At 39.8% G+C, this 16,907-nt stretch overlaps 1 protein-coding gene across 4 annotated transcripts in view; it reads left to right on the forward strand.

Moving 5' to 3' along the window:
- The window catches only part of LOC121527130 (disco-interacting protein 2 homolog C-like), a 114,322-nt gene that overhangs the window by 56,270 nt on the left and 41,145 nt on the right, over positions 1-16,907 (forward strand). For all 4 annotated transcript variants that reach the window (XM_041813866.1, XM_041813869.1, XM_041813867.1 and 1 more), the window contains 9 exons: positions 772-863; positions 3,462-3,572; positions 6,084-6,207; positions 8,454-8,563; positions 9,390-9,492; positions 9,578-9,642; positions 12,843-12,936; positions 13,074-13,193; positions 16,558-16,672. In XM_041813866.1, the coding sequence (XP_041669800.1) occupies positions 772-863; positions 3,462-3,572; positions 6,084-6,207; positions 8,454-8,563; positions 9,390-9,492; positions 9,578-9,642; positions 12,843-12,936; positions 13,074-13,193; positions 16,558-16,672 (934 nt within the window). The remainder of the gene's footprint in view (positions 1-771; positions 864-3,461; positions 3,573-6,083; positions 6,208-8,453; positions 8,564-9,389; positions 9,493-9,577; positions 9,643-12,842; positions 12,937-13,073; positions 13,194-16,557; positions 16,673-16,907) is intronic.

Here is a 16,907-nt window from a genome sequence, read left to right on the forward strand (position 1 = left end):
AAACCTTGTAGAGGCTCAGACTAATTCACTGTTATACAAGAATATCTCTCTGCTGTTGAGGCCTGTTGCCTCACATAAATTCAAATAAACATGTGCATATAATTCTGTCACTATATCATCTGTCAGAAACATTTAAAATGTTGTCATAGCTGATAAATGGACAATAAACTCAACCAGACTTAAAGTCACAGAGACAATAGACATAGCTGTCATTATGGGTCATGTATTTTAAGCAATTAGAAGAGCTTTCCTGGACTTAAACACTGGCTCAAATCTCAAATATATGTGTCAAATCTGACCAGCTATCAGTAAACTCTGCTTCATATATTTTTCTCTGTTAAAGAATGACCTGAAAACAAATGTTTACAATGTAAACAAGTAAATATGAATTGTATTTCTGTCTTTTTCTGAAGGATAATCTGACGCCGCTCTAAGATGATGGTGCTCAGGTGTGCAGGAAAATAAAATCATGCAGAAGAAGAGCTTAGCTCCAGCACACTGTCAGCAGGGAATTAAACACTTTTATTCTGTTTTTCTATAAAAAATATTTCTTGTTCCTCTGCACCTGTCCACCACTAGTGCATTAGGCAGCATTCACTTTTAAGTATAATCCAGGTAAACAAGGCTGCCTCTCCAGGTACCTCTTCTGACTGCTTAAAAGTCTTAAATGTCACTTTAAGAAGCTTTTTTCCCCTCATCGACTGTGTCCTTAAAATAGAAGTCCAGCATCACACACTCACACATTTGTATCCGTTGTCCTTCTCCCTGCAGGGAAGCTGTGGTCTCGCAGCATCAAGCTTGCCTACAACATCCTCCACAAACTGGGCAGTAAGCAGGAGCCGATGGTACGGCCGGGTGATCGGGTGAGTCACGCTCACTCCTCCAAAGAAAAACAACGAAACAAACAAAAAAAAAAACTCAGTTTTTAGTCCCTGAGCTTTACATGGTCATTTCATGGGAAACAGAAATGGATATTGTAAGGTACCCCATGATCTGATACAATACATTTTACAAATTTTCCGGATAAAAATAGGAAACAGTGATTTATAAATCTTTTTCTGTGTTCAGTTTAATACAACACAAAGAAAAGATATTTAATATTCAACATTGATAAACTTTATTTTTTGGAAATAAATACACATTCTGAATCTTATCTGCAATATGTTCCAAAAAAAGTTGCTACAGGAGCATGTTTACCAGTGTGTTACATCGCCTTTTCTTCAAAAAAAACTCTCTGAGCTTCTGAAGGCTGAAGACACTAATTATTAATGTATGAAAGTGGAATTCTTTCTTGTTCTTGCTTTATGTACATGTTTTAGGTTGCTCAACAACAAGTATGGACTGCATGCAGGCCAGTCTAGACCCAGCCCTCTTTTACTATGAAGCCATGCTGTTGTAACTCATGCAGAGTTTTGGCATTGTCTTGCTGAAATAAACAGGGATGTCCCTGAAAAGAAACCCTTTGGATTGAAGCATATGTTGTTCTAAAACCTGTATGTTCCCCTTAGTATCATAGAAGTACAAGGGACCTATGCCTTGGCACTAAAACACCCCCACACCATGACAAATGCTGGCTTTTGTAACTTTGCATTTGTAACGATTTGGATGACCCGATTCCACTTTAGCCTGGAGAACTCAACAGCAATTATTTTAAAGAACTTTTGATGTGGACTTGTCATACCTTACTTAATCTGGCTCATAACCTCCTGCCGGGGTACAGGCTTCTGATGAGATCCCTCTAGCTTTGAGGTTCTTTCACAAACATTTCTATAACATGGCGGATATTACAGAATGGGTTTGTTGGCCCCATGCCAAAGCCCCAACCTGCAGGACCAGAGGGTCACTCTTTGTCTGACCTCTACCCTTTGACCTATCCAGCTTGTGCAGCCCTACCAGGAGTTAAAACTCCTGCCTACATAGCTCTAGGGTCACTGAGGTACACAAGCTCCCTGACCATGACAAGGTGGTGACCCAACCAGAGAGAACTCTTCAGACCACAGCACACTTTTCTACTTTAGGTGGGATCAGCTTTTTGCCTCTTACATGCAGAGATTTCTCTAGATTCTCTGAATCTTTTGATGATATGTACTGTAGATGGTGAAATCTTTATGTTAAGGAATGTTGTTCATTAACAGCTGGACTGTTTGCCAACAGTCTTTCACAAAGTGGAGAACCTCACACAGTTTATTGTGAATGACTGATCCTTTCAGGAGTGCTCCTTTAAGACCCTATCATCATCCCTTCTTTTTTTTTTTTTTTTTCTTGCTCCTGTCCCAACTTTTTTGGAACATGTTGTTGGATTTAGGATTTAGAATATGTGTATTTTTCCAAAACACAAAAAGGTCTATGAGTTTGAACATTAGAAATCTTGTCTCTGAGCTGTTTGCAGGCAAATATAGGTAGAAAACGGTTTGCCAATTATACTTAAGCGCTTCTGCAGCTGTATGGCTTTCGTCCACATTACTGGTATGCTAGCGCCCATGCATTAAATGTCACATTAGTGTAACTCTCGCATACAGCATGTAAGCTGTTGCGTCTGTATGCACAGGGGAAAATTTGCCCCCTTTATATGCTTATTTGAATCATTGTAAAAAGCATCTAACTCACAAACACTGGCATTAACAGAAAGCACACTTAGAGTTAAGTGTGCATTGTAAAGGCTGTGCTGCAGAAACACTGATGAATTCAGCTCTCCAAAGTGGCTGATGGGAGTAAGAGTGGTACCCACATTTGCTAAAATCTACCTGCTATCGTTGGGTTTACAGGTGTCAAACCTTGAACACATTTTTAAAAACAAAATCTTCGTCATGTTTTTGGCTCTATTGAACTGACAATGCTGATACCACTTCAACGTTTGCACATTAGGATAATCACCCCAGTTTAGCTTAGCATAGTGACTGGAAACAGGTGGAAACAGCTGGCCTGGGCTTTCTCCATGTAAATAAACTCGACCAACTTTACAAGCGCTGCTAAAAATCACTTCTTACCTCTCTTTTGTGGTTTAGAAAAAGTAACTATTTCTAGCCCGGATGCTAAGCTTACCTAATCCTCTAATAGCTCCAGATTCATCTTAAATGGGAAGATTTAGAGCTACATAGATCAGTGAATCATCTGCTGTAATGTCTCTGATACATTTATGCAAATAAAGCTATTAAAGTCAATGGGCAAATAAGATTTTGGTGTGGATCTTGTTATCTGACTTCTAAAATGTCAAATGATTTTAACACCTAACAAGTAAAAGTGCACCCTTTTTATTTTATCATTGGCAGTAATTTACAAAGAGAGGGAAGCATGAATGAGTCATCAGGCAGATTAAATAAACACCATCTGGATTTAGCTTTCAGATATGGTAACTCGATAACAACTCCTTCTTGTAGCTTAGTGACTGTTGTGATGAGTTTTGTCTGATCCCCTCACTCTGCATCTCTAACCTTTGTTTCTGCCCCCCCTCCTTCCCTCAGGTGGCACTGGTGTTTCCTAACAACGACCCCGTGGCCTTCATGGTGGCTTTCTATGGCTGTCTGCTGGCCGAGGTGGTTCCTGTTCCCATAGAGGTCCCTCTAAGTCGTAAGGTACGTTTTTAAATCCTTCTCCAGCTGAATATTTTTCACATTGTCTGTCAGCTTATCTGTACCCTACGCTGCTGCTGTCGGTCTTCCTATAGTTTTCAGTCTGACACAGGATTAGTTTCTTTATTCGGGTCGGGTAATTTCATTCTTTTAAAGCCCTGAGGTGCATCGTTAATCCTCTCTGCTTCAGCTACAATCAGTGTTTCACCTCGAAGTCAGGTTCTCCAAACTCCTGCAGTGTTTTATTTCACTTCTGGTCTGTGTCAGGACTTTTCTGTGATAATGGGTATTTCCAGACTGGCTGAGGCTTTTTCATAGTTACTAGAACAATAAAATGACTCTGCCTTTTTACATTACAAGAGAAAGGTACAATCAAGAGTTCTTGCTCATGCTCCATGAACTCAGTGGGTTGTTTTAAAGCACAAGAGACACTTAAAGTGACCATTGGTCTGACCAGTGACTGTATCGTCAAAGCTTTCTGTCCCACTACAGGCCCAGAGGCCTTGAGGATGAAAGGAGCTCAGTAAAGCGACAGCTACCATTCACCACTTTGTGGAGCTGCATCTCTTGTAAACAACACATATTTACTAGGGCTATGAATCTCTCCTTTGCAAGACAATTCGATTTGAGTCTAGATTCACTGGCTAGGATACACGTCAGAAAGCAAGTGATGTTATTTGAGCGCCTTTGTACAAATGCTGCTGATGAAATCTGTCAAAAGAGGAGGAACACACAAAAGATAAACCTACAAAATGAGGTGGGATAGAATGACCCCCTCTGCCACCCTTACTGCCCATTTATCATTCTGTGGGAAACACTGAAGCATGAACAGGGTGTATTACACATTATGCATATTGCACAACTTGATCTGCATGGAGATAGTGATGATAGTGAAATGAAACGAGACACCCTGGGGAGTTCACCATTAGGGCCATTTCTCTTGAAGCTCCAGACAAACTCAGAGTGTTTTGGGTTCAGTCTCAGTTATTTGCTCACATCAAGTATTAAAAAAACTGGTGTCTGAGCAGAGAGCAGAAAAACAAGTCTGAGATCCACGCTGTCCCGCTGCTCTGCCATCACACACAGACTGCTGTCGTCTCTGCGGTCACAGCTCTGGATCTGTGAGTCATCACCTCCTCACACCAGACACGTCTGAAGGGTAGAAGTGCCGACTTTGTCAGAGAGGTTTCTGAAGGCTGGGAAACCAAATTCCTGTTACATTTTTCAGCTGCTGGCTGTACCGCTTGTGCTCACTCCAGAGTCTGGGAGAGACACGGCGGCTCGTCCTTGCAGCGCTGAGAGCACAGGGTCGGCATGGTTACACGGCGATTACTGCTGCAGCAGAAAATGTCTTTTGCTGCACGTTGGTCACCCCTGCATTTCTGCTGCAGGATTTTCCATAAAATATCTCTTTAAGCTGCAGAATGAGAGCAGCAGCTTTGAAGCAAACATCACGTCTCTTACCTACACCTGTGCTGCATGTTTATGTATACTAGTATTTGTTCATTAGAGAGACACTTCAACACTACTGAAGAATTTGAAACAGCACAAAGGAAAGAGTGAATTCATGCTGTCTGTGAAGGTTCATATTTATCCAGGTCATGGTTTTCCAAAGCTTGATCCAAAGAGGTAGCTAGACCTGGGAAGGGTTCTTGATAATGTTCAGTTTCTCTATAAGGGCTTCTTTGATTCTACAAATGACTGGATCCAGGGCCACAGATAGAGCCCCTGTTGACCTTGAGTATTAGAGGGGGAGAATGTCCTAATAGTCATTATTTATAAAGAAAACATTAAAAAGGATCAAATCTGCTTCATTTTTTTTAACAAGGGCTTGGTTGTAAAGCAATAATACCATCAAAGGCTGGCTGTGTAGAACATCTGATTATGGTTTACCAGTCTCTATTTGATATCTAGACCTTACCCAGACTTAAGTACAATATCCAGTCCAGTCTTAAAAGGCATTAGAAAGATATACACTTTTGATGTATCATCCATATTCTAGAAATATGGACATAGTCACAATTAAATCACCTTTGGGTTCTGATGCAGCAGTTCAAAGTCAAATGATAATAGACACAATATTGGGCATGCTCCCTTCACAACTGATGAATCCAGAAGCAGGTGAAGAAGTGGACCTGAGGCAGGCCTTAAGCTTCCTAGCACACAGCTTCAACACCTCCACCTGTCAATCAAGTCATCCACGCCCATCATTATGCATGTGTATCTATTAGTCTTTGTCTTAGTATAGTTCAGACAGATATAGCGTCAGTTTTATTAGTAGCTATGGGTGGAATCTGCCATAAACATGTTTATTTCTGCTTTTTAAAACTTGACATTTTAATATGAGATTAAATCAGGATTCATTTACTTTTGGAGTCAGCTTCAAGTGGCCACTTGGGCCACTTTTAAAGCTTCTTTGGTCAGCATTGAAGGTTGATTTTCTGAACCCTGAAGTAAGAGTCTCTCCCCCCTTCTCTCTTTTTTTTTTTTTTTTTTTTTCTTCTCATCCAATAGGATGCCGGCAGTCAGCAGATTGGTTTCCTGTTGGGCAGCTGTGGTGTTACTGTGGCGCTGACCAGTGATGCCTGCCATAAGGGTCTGCCTAAGAGCGCAACAGGGGAGATCCCTCAGTTCAAAGGTGAGAGAGAAAATCATCAGTCATTGGTGAACTGTGAAGGGCTGATGATGTCTGTGGGGGAGGGGCAGATCACATAGTAAGAACACCAGTATTGCAAAAAGAGTGGGACATGAAGGCATTTATGTTTGGAGACTGTAAAATAATTATTAACAGTACACTGAAAACAGCTAGGAAACAGGACGTTTAGAAAACATCTAACTGTGTTTATGTGTTAATGTTGGCTGTTATAATTAAGGTATTAATTGTTATTTTAATCCTGTGCAATACTATAAAAACCCTGGCTTCTGTTAAGTAATTTAGAGAAACTGAAATATTAAGTATTTCTCGTACAGAGGAAAAGTCTCTGTTTCTATTTTTCACACCAAAACAAACCCTGATTTATACCTCTATGCTGTAGCATAGACTAGATTGACTAATGTGAGTGCACCCTATGTTAGGGCTGCAAAAACCAATTACTTTTTTTATATATTGAGATCACAATTATGAAGCACAATTATCCATTAGTTTAAAAATTTCTGCATCTGTGCATGAATTTCAGATGATCAAACTAATTTGTCTTGGGGGCAGCTACAACCGTGCAAACATTTTGTAATTTAATCTGCATAGTTCCAGGGCTATCTCCTTAAAACCATCCCTATCTTGTTGGTGTCTTAGAGTTGTATAAGTTTTGCACGTAAAGCCCCTGCTAAAATCTTATTTGTATATTAATGTTATTTTGGTGACTTCTGGGGACAAATCAGTGCTTTTTTTGCTGATATTTTCCTTTGAAATAGTTTGTTGTTAGCAAAAACACTCAGTGTCCCTCAGTATCCTTTCAAGAGTCAAATATAAAAGCTTTTCCTGATGTGGGCAGGTTACCTGATCCTGACCCCACTTCAGAGGTAATATAAACATCAATCCTGTCCCTGTTTAATGGTGTTCTGAAGTCTTATGTAAAGTTTTTTGAATTGCCATATGCTGAGATGTGCTGCACAATAAAACAAACTTTGTCTTGCCTTTTGTTGGTAAAAGAAAGACATTAGTATTAATATTAATCTGTTTTGTAAACATGTAAAAAATGCACAGAGATGCTTAAAAATACTACCACATAAAGATTTTAACAGCTGGATCTCTTGCCATATGAATCAGTGGTTCTCATGTGGTCTGGACTCAGAACCCATTACCAACTCCTTAATGAGTAATTGAGACCCACAATGATTGTTTTTAACCAGATTTATTTATTGAAACATAGAGCTGATGGACCACAGACTCTACAGAACTTGGCAGAACAACCAATACTGTCCCAAAGTTTCTGAAAAAATATCATAGAAGATTTTTAAGACTGTCTCAGACACATTCCAGATCATTTTCAAAAAGAGTTTTTAGGAAGGCTCCCAAAATTCCCAAATATTTCCAGTGAAAATTCCTGAAATATTCCTGGAAGCCTCCTGGAAAAGACTTAGGAAAGTTTCTGTTCTAATAATTACTCTTGAAAATTCCAAAAAATCCAGTAGCCTTGTGAAATTTCATCAGATTTAAATAACAATTCCTGGAAAATATCACTGTTGAAAGAATTTATCAGTCAATCTTTATTTATATAGCACTTTTCATACAAGACGATGTAGCACAAAGTGCTTTACAAACAGACAGATAAATTAAAGGAGATAAAAGGAAATGTGACCCTAACCCACTCTCCCCAACCCTCTAACCCCCCAACACTCCATCCCATAATTCATACGAGATATTGGCAAAGTACATCCTAAATAAAAGACACTCTAAGAACAGGAACTTATGGACCAAGTACGTACCAAGGAATACCGTCTTAAAGGTTTAAAATGAGGAAACACTAGAGGTTAGGTAAAGTGTAGAACAAAGTATCATTAAATTAAATACAATAGAATTAAAGGGTGCTGAAATAAGAATAAAAACACTAAAAGGTAACTTAGAAAAAAACTAAGAAAAGAAAAAAAACACTTTAGGAAAACTTAGTGAAATACTATTAAAAAAAAGAGGCTAAAGTAGATAAAAGACAATTCTGAAGATAAACTACAGAAAAAAGAAAGAAAAAATTAAAGCACTTCATAGACTGTCTTACAGTTTTTTCCCCTGGTACATGTTGGTACATGACCCACTGGAAACAACTCTACAAACCGGTTTTGGTGCAGACCCACCAGTTGAGAACCACTGATCTAAACTATCAAAAATAATTCACTTTTTTCCAACCGTCACCTCCTTTCATGTCTTTCATCTCTCCTCTTCCTCTGCAGGCTGGCCTAAGTTGTTGTGGTTTGTCACCGAGTCGAAGCACCTCTCCAAACCTCCCAGAGACTGGTTCCCTCACATCAAAGATGCAAACAACGACACTGCGTACATAGAGGTGAGCACACAGTTATATATGTTGTCCCTATAGAGGATCCTTCAACACAAGCTGGAGCTCTGTTTGAAATTCCTCTGGTTTCCTTATCAACCATCAGGCTGTTCGAGCTGTTTGTGTAAATTGGCGCTGCTGCTTTTTATAGATTTAATGACTAATGCTGCAAAAATACAGAAAGGTAAATGATTATCCTTTTTTGTGTATGCAAAACAAGAGTTTGTTCATTTTTTAGCTGCTTTGTTTTAATTCAAACTGAAATTTGTCATGTTTTCTCAGCATGTAGCCTGCTTTCATCTCACTTTATTTAAACTTATTTAGTAAAGCATCACATATTTTTCAGGAACCTGTAGAGCTAGGCTAGTATTTTTGTCACCGTAAGGCTTTCTACCCCAAAAATCCCATCATTAATATTAATAGATGTTAATATTTGGAGTAAGCTCAAACATTGTCATGGTGTACCCTCCTTATTATTAGTTCATCAGTCTTTTTAATCATTATTACATTTAAGTCATTTCTAAAGCAGAAATGTACCTCTTTTATTTCCAGGCTCACAAACATGAGTATCTGTTGCCATTAGCCGTTTATTCAAGATGTATCTTTTTCTACCGTAGACCATTTTTGGGACAATAACAACACAATTATATCACAAAATGAATGTTTAAAGAACAAAATAACTGGTTGATTGCCAGATGGTAAGAGTAATCCGTAGATGCAACAGGTGTCTGAAATTTTAAGGTTAGTTACAGATGTTCAGCATGTCTGTTCTGTAGAAGTTACAGGATACTAACTGGCCCAAACACCTCTGTCTCCTCTGATGTTTGTGTCTCAGTATAAAACCTGTAAAGATGGCAGCGTGCTGGGAGTCACAGTGACGAGGATCGCTCTGCTCACACACTGCCAGGCCCTCACACAGTCCTGCAGCTACACTGAAGGTAAGAGAACACAGAAAAACACTCAGACAGTTCACTATAGAAGTTATGAAAAAGTGTATAACTCTCTCATCCTTCCTCTTTGTAGCGGAGACCATCGTGAATGTTCTGGACTTTAAGAAGGATGTGGGTCTGTGGCACGGCATCCTGACGGTAAGATTGAGCTGTTGTCTTACAGTTATGGACGAAATTTGGCAACCCTGGAATTTTTCCAGAAAATACTCTATTTCTCCCAGAAATTGTTGCAGTTACAAATGTTTATGGTATACACATGTTTATTTTCTTTATGTGCATTGGAACAACACAAAAAAAGCAGAAGAAAAAAGCCAAAATTGACATAATTTTACACAAAATTTGTATGCACCCTCAAATAATATTTGGTTGTACACCCTTGGGAAAAAATAACTGGAACCAGTTGCTTCCTATAACCATCAACAAGCTTCTTACACCTCTCAACTGGCGTTTTGGACCACTCTTCTTTGGAAAACTGCTCCAGGTCTCTCAGATTTGAAGGGTGCCTTCTTGCAACAGTAATTTTGAGATCTCTCCAAAGATGTTCAATGGGATTTAGATCTGGACTCATTGTTGGACACTTCAGAACTCTCCAGCGCTTTGTCTCCAACCATTTCTTGGTGCTTTTTGAGGTATGTTTCGGGTCGTTGTCCTGCCGGAACACCGATGATCTCTGATGCAGACCCAGCTTTCTGACACTACATTGCAGCCCAAAATCTCCAGATTTCATGATTCCTTGCACCCAGTGCCAGAGGCAGCAAAACAACTCCAAACATCTGTGAACCTCCACCATGTTTGACTGTAGGTACTGTGTTCTTTTCTTTGTAGGCCTCAATTAGTTTTCTGTGAGCAGTAGAATGACGTGCTTTTCCATAAAGCTCTACCTTAGTCTCATCTATCCACAAAATGTTCTCCAAGTTGAGGCTTACTCAGGTACATTTTTACAAACTCCAGTCTGGCTTTTTTATGTCTCTTTGTCAGCAGTGGGGTTTTCCTCGGTCTCCTGCCATAGCGCTTCATCTCATTCAGATGACCATGCATGGTCTGAGCTGGCACTTTTGCACCCCGAGTCTGCAGGACGGCCTGAATTTGTGTGGAAGTTGACTGAGGATGTTTGTCCACCATTCAAACTATCCTGCACTGCATTCTTTTGTCAGTTTTTCTTTTCCATCCATGTCCAGGGAGATTATCCACAGTTCCATGGGTCATAAACTTCTTGATTATATTACGCACAGTGGACAAAGGACTTTCAAGATCTCTGGAGATGGTCTTGTAACCTTGAGATTGTTCATATTTTCCCACAATTTTGCTTCTTAAGTCCTCAGACAATGCTCTGCTCTTCATTCTCTTCTCCATGCTTGGTGTGACAAACACAGGCACACAACACAAAGGTTGAGTCAACTTTGATACATTCTTTCTGGCTTCAGGTGTGATTACTAGATTGCCAGCACCTGTTACTGCCACAGGTGAGTTTAAATGAGCATCACATGCTTGAAATAAAATGATTTACCCACAGTTTTAAAAGGGTGCCAATAATTTTGTCCAGCCCATTTTTGAGTTTTGTGTAAAATTATGTCAATTCTGGCTTTTTTTTCTTCTGTTTTTTTGTGTTGTTCCAATGCACATAAAAGAAATAAACATGTGTACCAAAAACATTTGTAATTGCAGCAATTTCTGGGAGAAATGGTTTATTTTCTGGAAAAATTCATGGGTGCCAGTACTTTCGTCCATGACTGTATGTAGGTAGCAAAGGAGGTTGGTGGGTTGGCTTGGAATTAGGTAGGGGGATAAGAAAGGATGGAGTTTTAAGCTAGGAATGTAGACAGGGAGAGAGGTTAACAGATAGAATGGTCCTGTATGTAGGTAGGTTGGGAGGGGGGTGGGAAGATAAGGATCTAGGAGAGAGGGAGGCAGGGAGGTAAGAATGTCTGGAGGTAAGTTGATAGGAAACAAGTGTGGGCTAGAGGAATGTAGAAAGGTAGGTTGTTATCAAGGAAGAGCCTGTAGGTAGGTAACTTGGATGGGAGGGAGAGGCTAAGGAGGGGTGGAGGTAGGTTTTAAGCTAGGAAAGTAGACAGTTAGGGATGGAGGGAGGAAGGTAGAGTGGTAGAAATTTAGGAAAGGTTGTAGATCGATAGGTAAGTAGGTAAGTGTCTAGGGAGAGAGGGAGGCAGGGAGACTGGAATGTCGGGAGGTTAGTGGATAGGAAAGGAAGCCGGGCCAGAGGAAGGTAGGTAGAAATTTAGGTTGTCAGCAAGGAAGTAAAAGATATCAGGAAGAAAGGTAGATAGGGTGGTAGGTAGGAAGGTTGGGAGGAATGGAGGTAGATAAGAATGTGGGGAAATGAAGGAAGGTAGGTCGGGAGGTAGGGAAGTGGTAGGAAACATAAGAAGGAAGGACAGGCAAGACAGAGTGGAGAGAGGGAGGTAGAAAGGTAATAGGTAAGTTGCTGGTAAGGAAGATAGGTGGGTAGGTAGAGAAGGATGGAAAGAGGTAAGAAGTCAGGAAGGGAGTTAAGGAAGTAGGATGGTAGGAAGGCATTTAGTAAGGAAGATTAGGTAGGGAGGGAAGAATGTAGGTGTGTTTGGGGGTGGACTAGATGGTAGATTGGTATATAGGTTGGTAAGTAAGTAGAATCATCACTCTGAGCACTAATTCAATGACTGCTGAATGATGAACTCAGCTGTCTAATTGTTTCTGAACACATGGCTCCAGGGAACAGTTGCAGCTCTGCAGATATGAGCAAATATGACTGTAAACAAGTACTGACAACTGTCTACCCCAATTTTCATAATCGAGTTTACCGAAAGAGTCATCCTCAAACGCAGAAATGACATTTTTGTCAGCTTCATCAACAAAATGGTCCTGTGATGTCTTTGGACTGTGAGTTATGTTCAATAATCTCCACTGAGCACACTCTGTTACCAATCCATTTTCCACTGTCTGAATATTTCTTCAGAAATCAAACATGCAAATGGTGCAGCAACTGACAGAATTAAGATAAACAATGACAGTGTGGAGACATGTCTGCTGCAGAGTGCTGGGGCACACAATCTGTAAAATAAAATACCAAACGGGTACTCTGGCAATGCAAAGTATCACGCCTAATAAGTGGCCTGCCCAAGGTTAACCCTGAGACATGCATGCATATATGGTTTTAATCTGTTTCCTGTGATAAATTTCTGTTTTTGTTTGTTTGATTTGTCCTGAGAATTTTTAAAATTTTTACACGTTATTATGGGAAAAGTAGCTTTTTTATTTCAGTATAATGAAATAGAAAAGGCATGAACTCTCTAAATGCTGTCTCTCTAAATCTGACTATTTTTGTGTGCTTTGTGCAGAGTGTGATGAACATGATGCACGTGATCAGCGTCCCCTACTCGCTGATGAAGGTGAACCCTCTGTCGTGGATCCAGAAAGTGTGCCAGTACAAAGGTCAGACTCACACTCCACCTGCCACTCCACACCGTCACTTCTCTCCATTCAGCTGTCAGTCAAACAGATTAAATGCTAATGTCTGCTCTCTCTCTCTCTCTCTCTCTCTCTCTCTCCCCCTCCCTCCCTCTCTGCAGCTAAAGTAGCATGTGTGAAGTCCAGAGACATGCACTGGGCTCTGGTGGCCCACAAAGACCAGAAGGACATCAACCTGAGCTCGCTGCGCATGCTGCTGGTGGCTGACGGATCAAACCCCTGTAAGGTCACGCTGAGCCTCCGTGCCTGAATGTTTCTCTAACTGCAGAGTTTAGAGAGGTGTATGAGATAGAGAATGTCAGAGGAATGGATAAACTCTCCAGGGATTCAGCTAACTGGGTCACTTTACAGGAATAGAGCAGAATGTGTCCGACTACGAACATTTGGTACAATAAATGCTTTTCAGCCTGACTGGAGAAGGAAAGGATAAAATATAACCCTGAGAACCCAGGGGATATTTTCCTGTAGTTGTGCATTTTTATCCTAACGTTAACTATGGTTAGAGCTGAGCGATATGGCCGTAATTCTATGACATGGTGGGTGTTTTTGCACTTTTAGTCATGGTCTCATATCCCAGTATTAAAAAATTATAAAGAGTACGAGAGTGCAGATGGTCGAGTGGTTTAAGGCGCTACCCATGTACGCGGGCGGCCTGGGTTCGATCCGGCCTGTGGCCCCTTATCACATGTCTTTCCCCACTCTCTTCCCTGTTTCCAAGTCTATCCACCTTCCTTCCTCTATCAAATAAAGGCATGAAAAGGCCCAAAAATAAATCTAAAAAAAAAAATTTAAAAAATTATGGAGTATGCATTTAAATTCACGTTCAAGCTCTACAACCCTCTCAAATAAACTTGTGATCGTGTACTGAAGTCATGTCTGAGCAGAAAATCACAGAAAGATGTTTCCGTAGCTCTTGTGTGTCCTCATTATGTCATAGCTTGTAACTGAATTAGCCGTTTTGAGTTTCTCTCCTGTTCAGTTTTAAGCTGCTACCAAAAACACCCAACTTCCAGATATGGCTGCTTCAAAACAAACACACTTAAACAATATAACAAGTGGGGACTTTTGTTGTGAAGAACTTGTCGGAAATGACATTTGCCACTACCTCTGTTTTATAATGGCAGTGGTGGCAAATGTATGGACCTATAATAATAATAATAATAATAATAATAATAATAATAATAATAATAGCAATAACTTTATTTGTATAGCACCTTTTAAAACAGAGGTTTACAAAGTGCTTTGACAATAAGCACAATCACAGATAAGACAAAGCATCATAACAAAACATAAGCATAAGAACACAACAAGAAAGACAAAACCCAACAACAGAAGAACCCATGAAAAACTCAGCCAGCATTATCACCCCAACATCATAACAACCCAGGGAGCACATTATAAAAACCAGAAAGACATAATAAAAACTCAGAAACTAAAATTCAGAATTAAAAAAAAAAAAAATTAGAATAACCTAAACAAATCCAGGCAACACAGGAACACAACTACGTTAAAGAGACCTAAGGATCAGAGAAGTAAGAACATAAAAAATATTAAGAAGAGATGGAACAGAATAAAGGTCAAAATAGATTTAAAAAAAAGGCCTACACCTACACCTCCTGCTTTAACCATGATTAGAGCCACAGCCCATTTCTTTAAATCATGGGCTTTTTACTAGAGATGCACTAAATATGAAAGGTTGTGTTAATGCTGATAATGTTAGAAAGTACAGTTCAGCTGATAGCTGATACTGATGTTTTTAATTACATTTATAGGAGTTAAATTCTAACTACCAACATTATTTCTCATGTTTGATCATGAGAAAAGATCAGAGTTGTCCTACAGGTGGCCCTTTTCCACCCTGTAAAGCATTCCTTATTTCACCCAGTTATATTGACCTGATGCCACTAGAGCTGGGGGATATGGCCTGAATCCAATCTATATTGCAGTATGTTTTTTTTAGTATTTTATTGCAGTATTACAAAATTATAAAGAATAATGCATCTAAGTGCATGCTTGGGCTTTACTTGCCGCTTTCCCCCCTTTAAAAAACCCCATGTTGGCATCCTGAATTCATACCTGAGCATAAGATCACAAAAAGATGTTCTGAGTCATTGTACTTCCAGTTCTCAGTTACTGCACCTACTTTACTGAATCACATATTGATCAGAGGTCTTTTTCCGGCTGTAAGTATAGAAAGCAGCAGATGTTAACAAAAATGTAGAATTTTGTTGCCAGAACATGAATTCGACTATTAATTAATTCTTGTAAAATAACCTAAATGGACCTTAAAACAACCCAAGAGCTCCCCAAACCTTCTCCTATCATATAACTCATTTAAACATGCTCACATTAGCTCAATAATTGTTTTGAAGAGCTGTCCCAGTTATGAACGACTCACTGGCTGTAAGCAGCTTTTGAAATGTGAGTACGCTCAACCTGAGCCTGAGTTCAATCCACTGATGGAGAGTGATGCAGAGAAAATCACCTCATGAAGTGGACCCTCCAGTTGAGATTGTTTTTGAGTGCTCACATCATCATAAAGAACACAAATGATATGAAGAGCTACTCACAGGAGGGAAATTATTTAATCAAACTGTGGATGATGGCGGTAAAAACTTCTGGTAGATTCATCAATACAGTTAGCAACTATGCAGTCTAAAAACAGAATAACAGACGTGATAACCTTCACAGTTCTTTATTATGCTCACAATCTGACAATAAACCGGGCAGAGGAATAGAGTTTTACACACAGGCTGTGCGTAATACGGTATGCTTCAAAAACAATACAACACAAGCTTGTGAACTTCTGTTACAACATGAAGTGGTCATCAAAATTTAAGCATTAGGGATTAATTCCAGAGCATAATGCCATTTTTTGCCATCTTAGTGACTCACATAGTTTCATGCAGCTTTGTTTAGCTTCCACTGGCATGAGGCTATCCGCTAATTAGGAAAGGAGAAACAGAGACAATAGTAAAGAAGAAATTGAGTTTACAACATTTTAAATTCAGCAGATGGTCACATTTTGTCTCTGTTTTTGCAAAAATACTAGTATTCAGTCATCACAAATGATAAGTAAAATGTCAAATAAGCCAATGCAGTTCTGTTTATGGTTCGCCTATGTCTAAAAACATGAAATCTGACAGTCTGTTAAGAATTGGTGCATATTGTGATATCAATATGAGTCATTGTAGGAACACTTGCTGCTCACCTGATATCTCCAGCTGTAAATCTCTAGTACACAACTATACTGATGTTGGCACATCCTTGGGAAGAAAGAGGCGGGGTTAGAAGGAGCACATTTGAATTTAAAGAGACATACACTAACACTGAATGTTGTTTAGAGCTGATGTATACAGGGCCAAAAACCTCTCTACTGATGCTTTATCCCTTATGTTTTATTTTAACCAGTACAAATGTTTTATTTAGACCACAAAAGCCTGTGGTAGAAGCCGACATAAAGGGTGTCATCTGTCCCCTTTATAGGCTTTGTGATTTCGGTGAAACGTCAGCAGTTTGAGTGAAAATGAGTCATCACATGAGCTGAACCATTTGTGACAGTTTGTTTGTGTTTCTGTCCGTCAGGGTCCATCTCCTCCTGCGATGCCTTCCTCAACGTCTTTCAGACGAAAGGGCTGAGAGCAGAGGTCATTTGTCCCTGCGCCAGCTCCCCGGAGGCGCTGACGGTGGCCATCAGGAGGTACACGCTCACACGTCCAGGCTCTGAGCTCTGATTTACGTACACTGATTATGCAAACATCTGCACATACACACAGAGAAGTTACACAAATATGCAAACAGACTCATGCACAGACACCTATTCAAACACACCCACAGAAGCTACACACTTTAGGCACACAATCACACATATTCAAATACACACAAAGGACGACAGTCCTGTTTATTCCCTCTGCAGCTTACAGACTGTGATCACA

This window comes from Cheilinus undulatus, linkage group 19 (assembly GCF_018320785.1).
Source record: "Cheilinus undulatus linkage group 19, ASM1832078v1, whole genome shotgun sequence".
NCBI classification, from domain to species: Eukaryota; Metazoa; Chordata; class Actinopteri; order Labriformes; family Labridae; genus Cheilinus; species Cheilinus undulatus.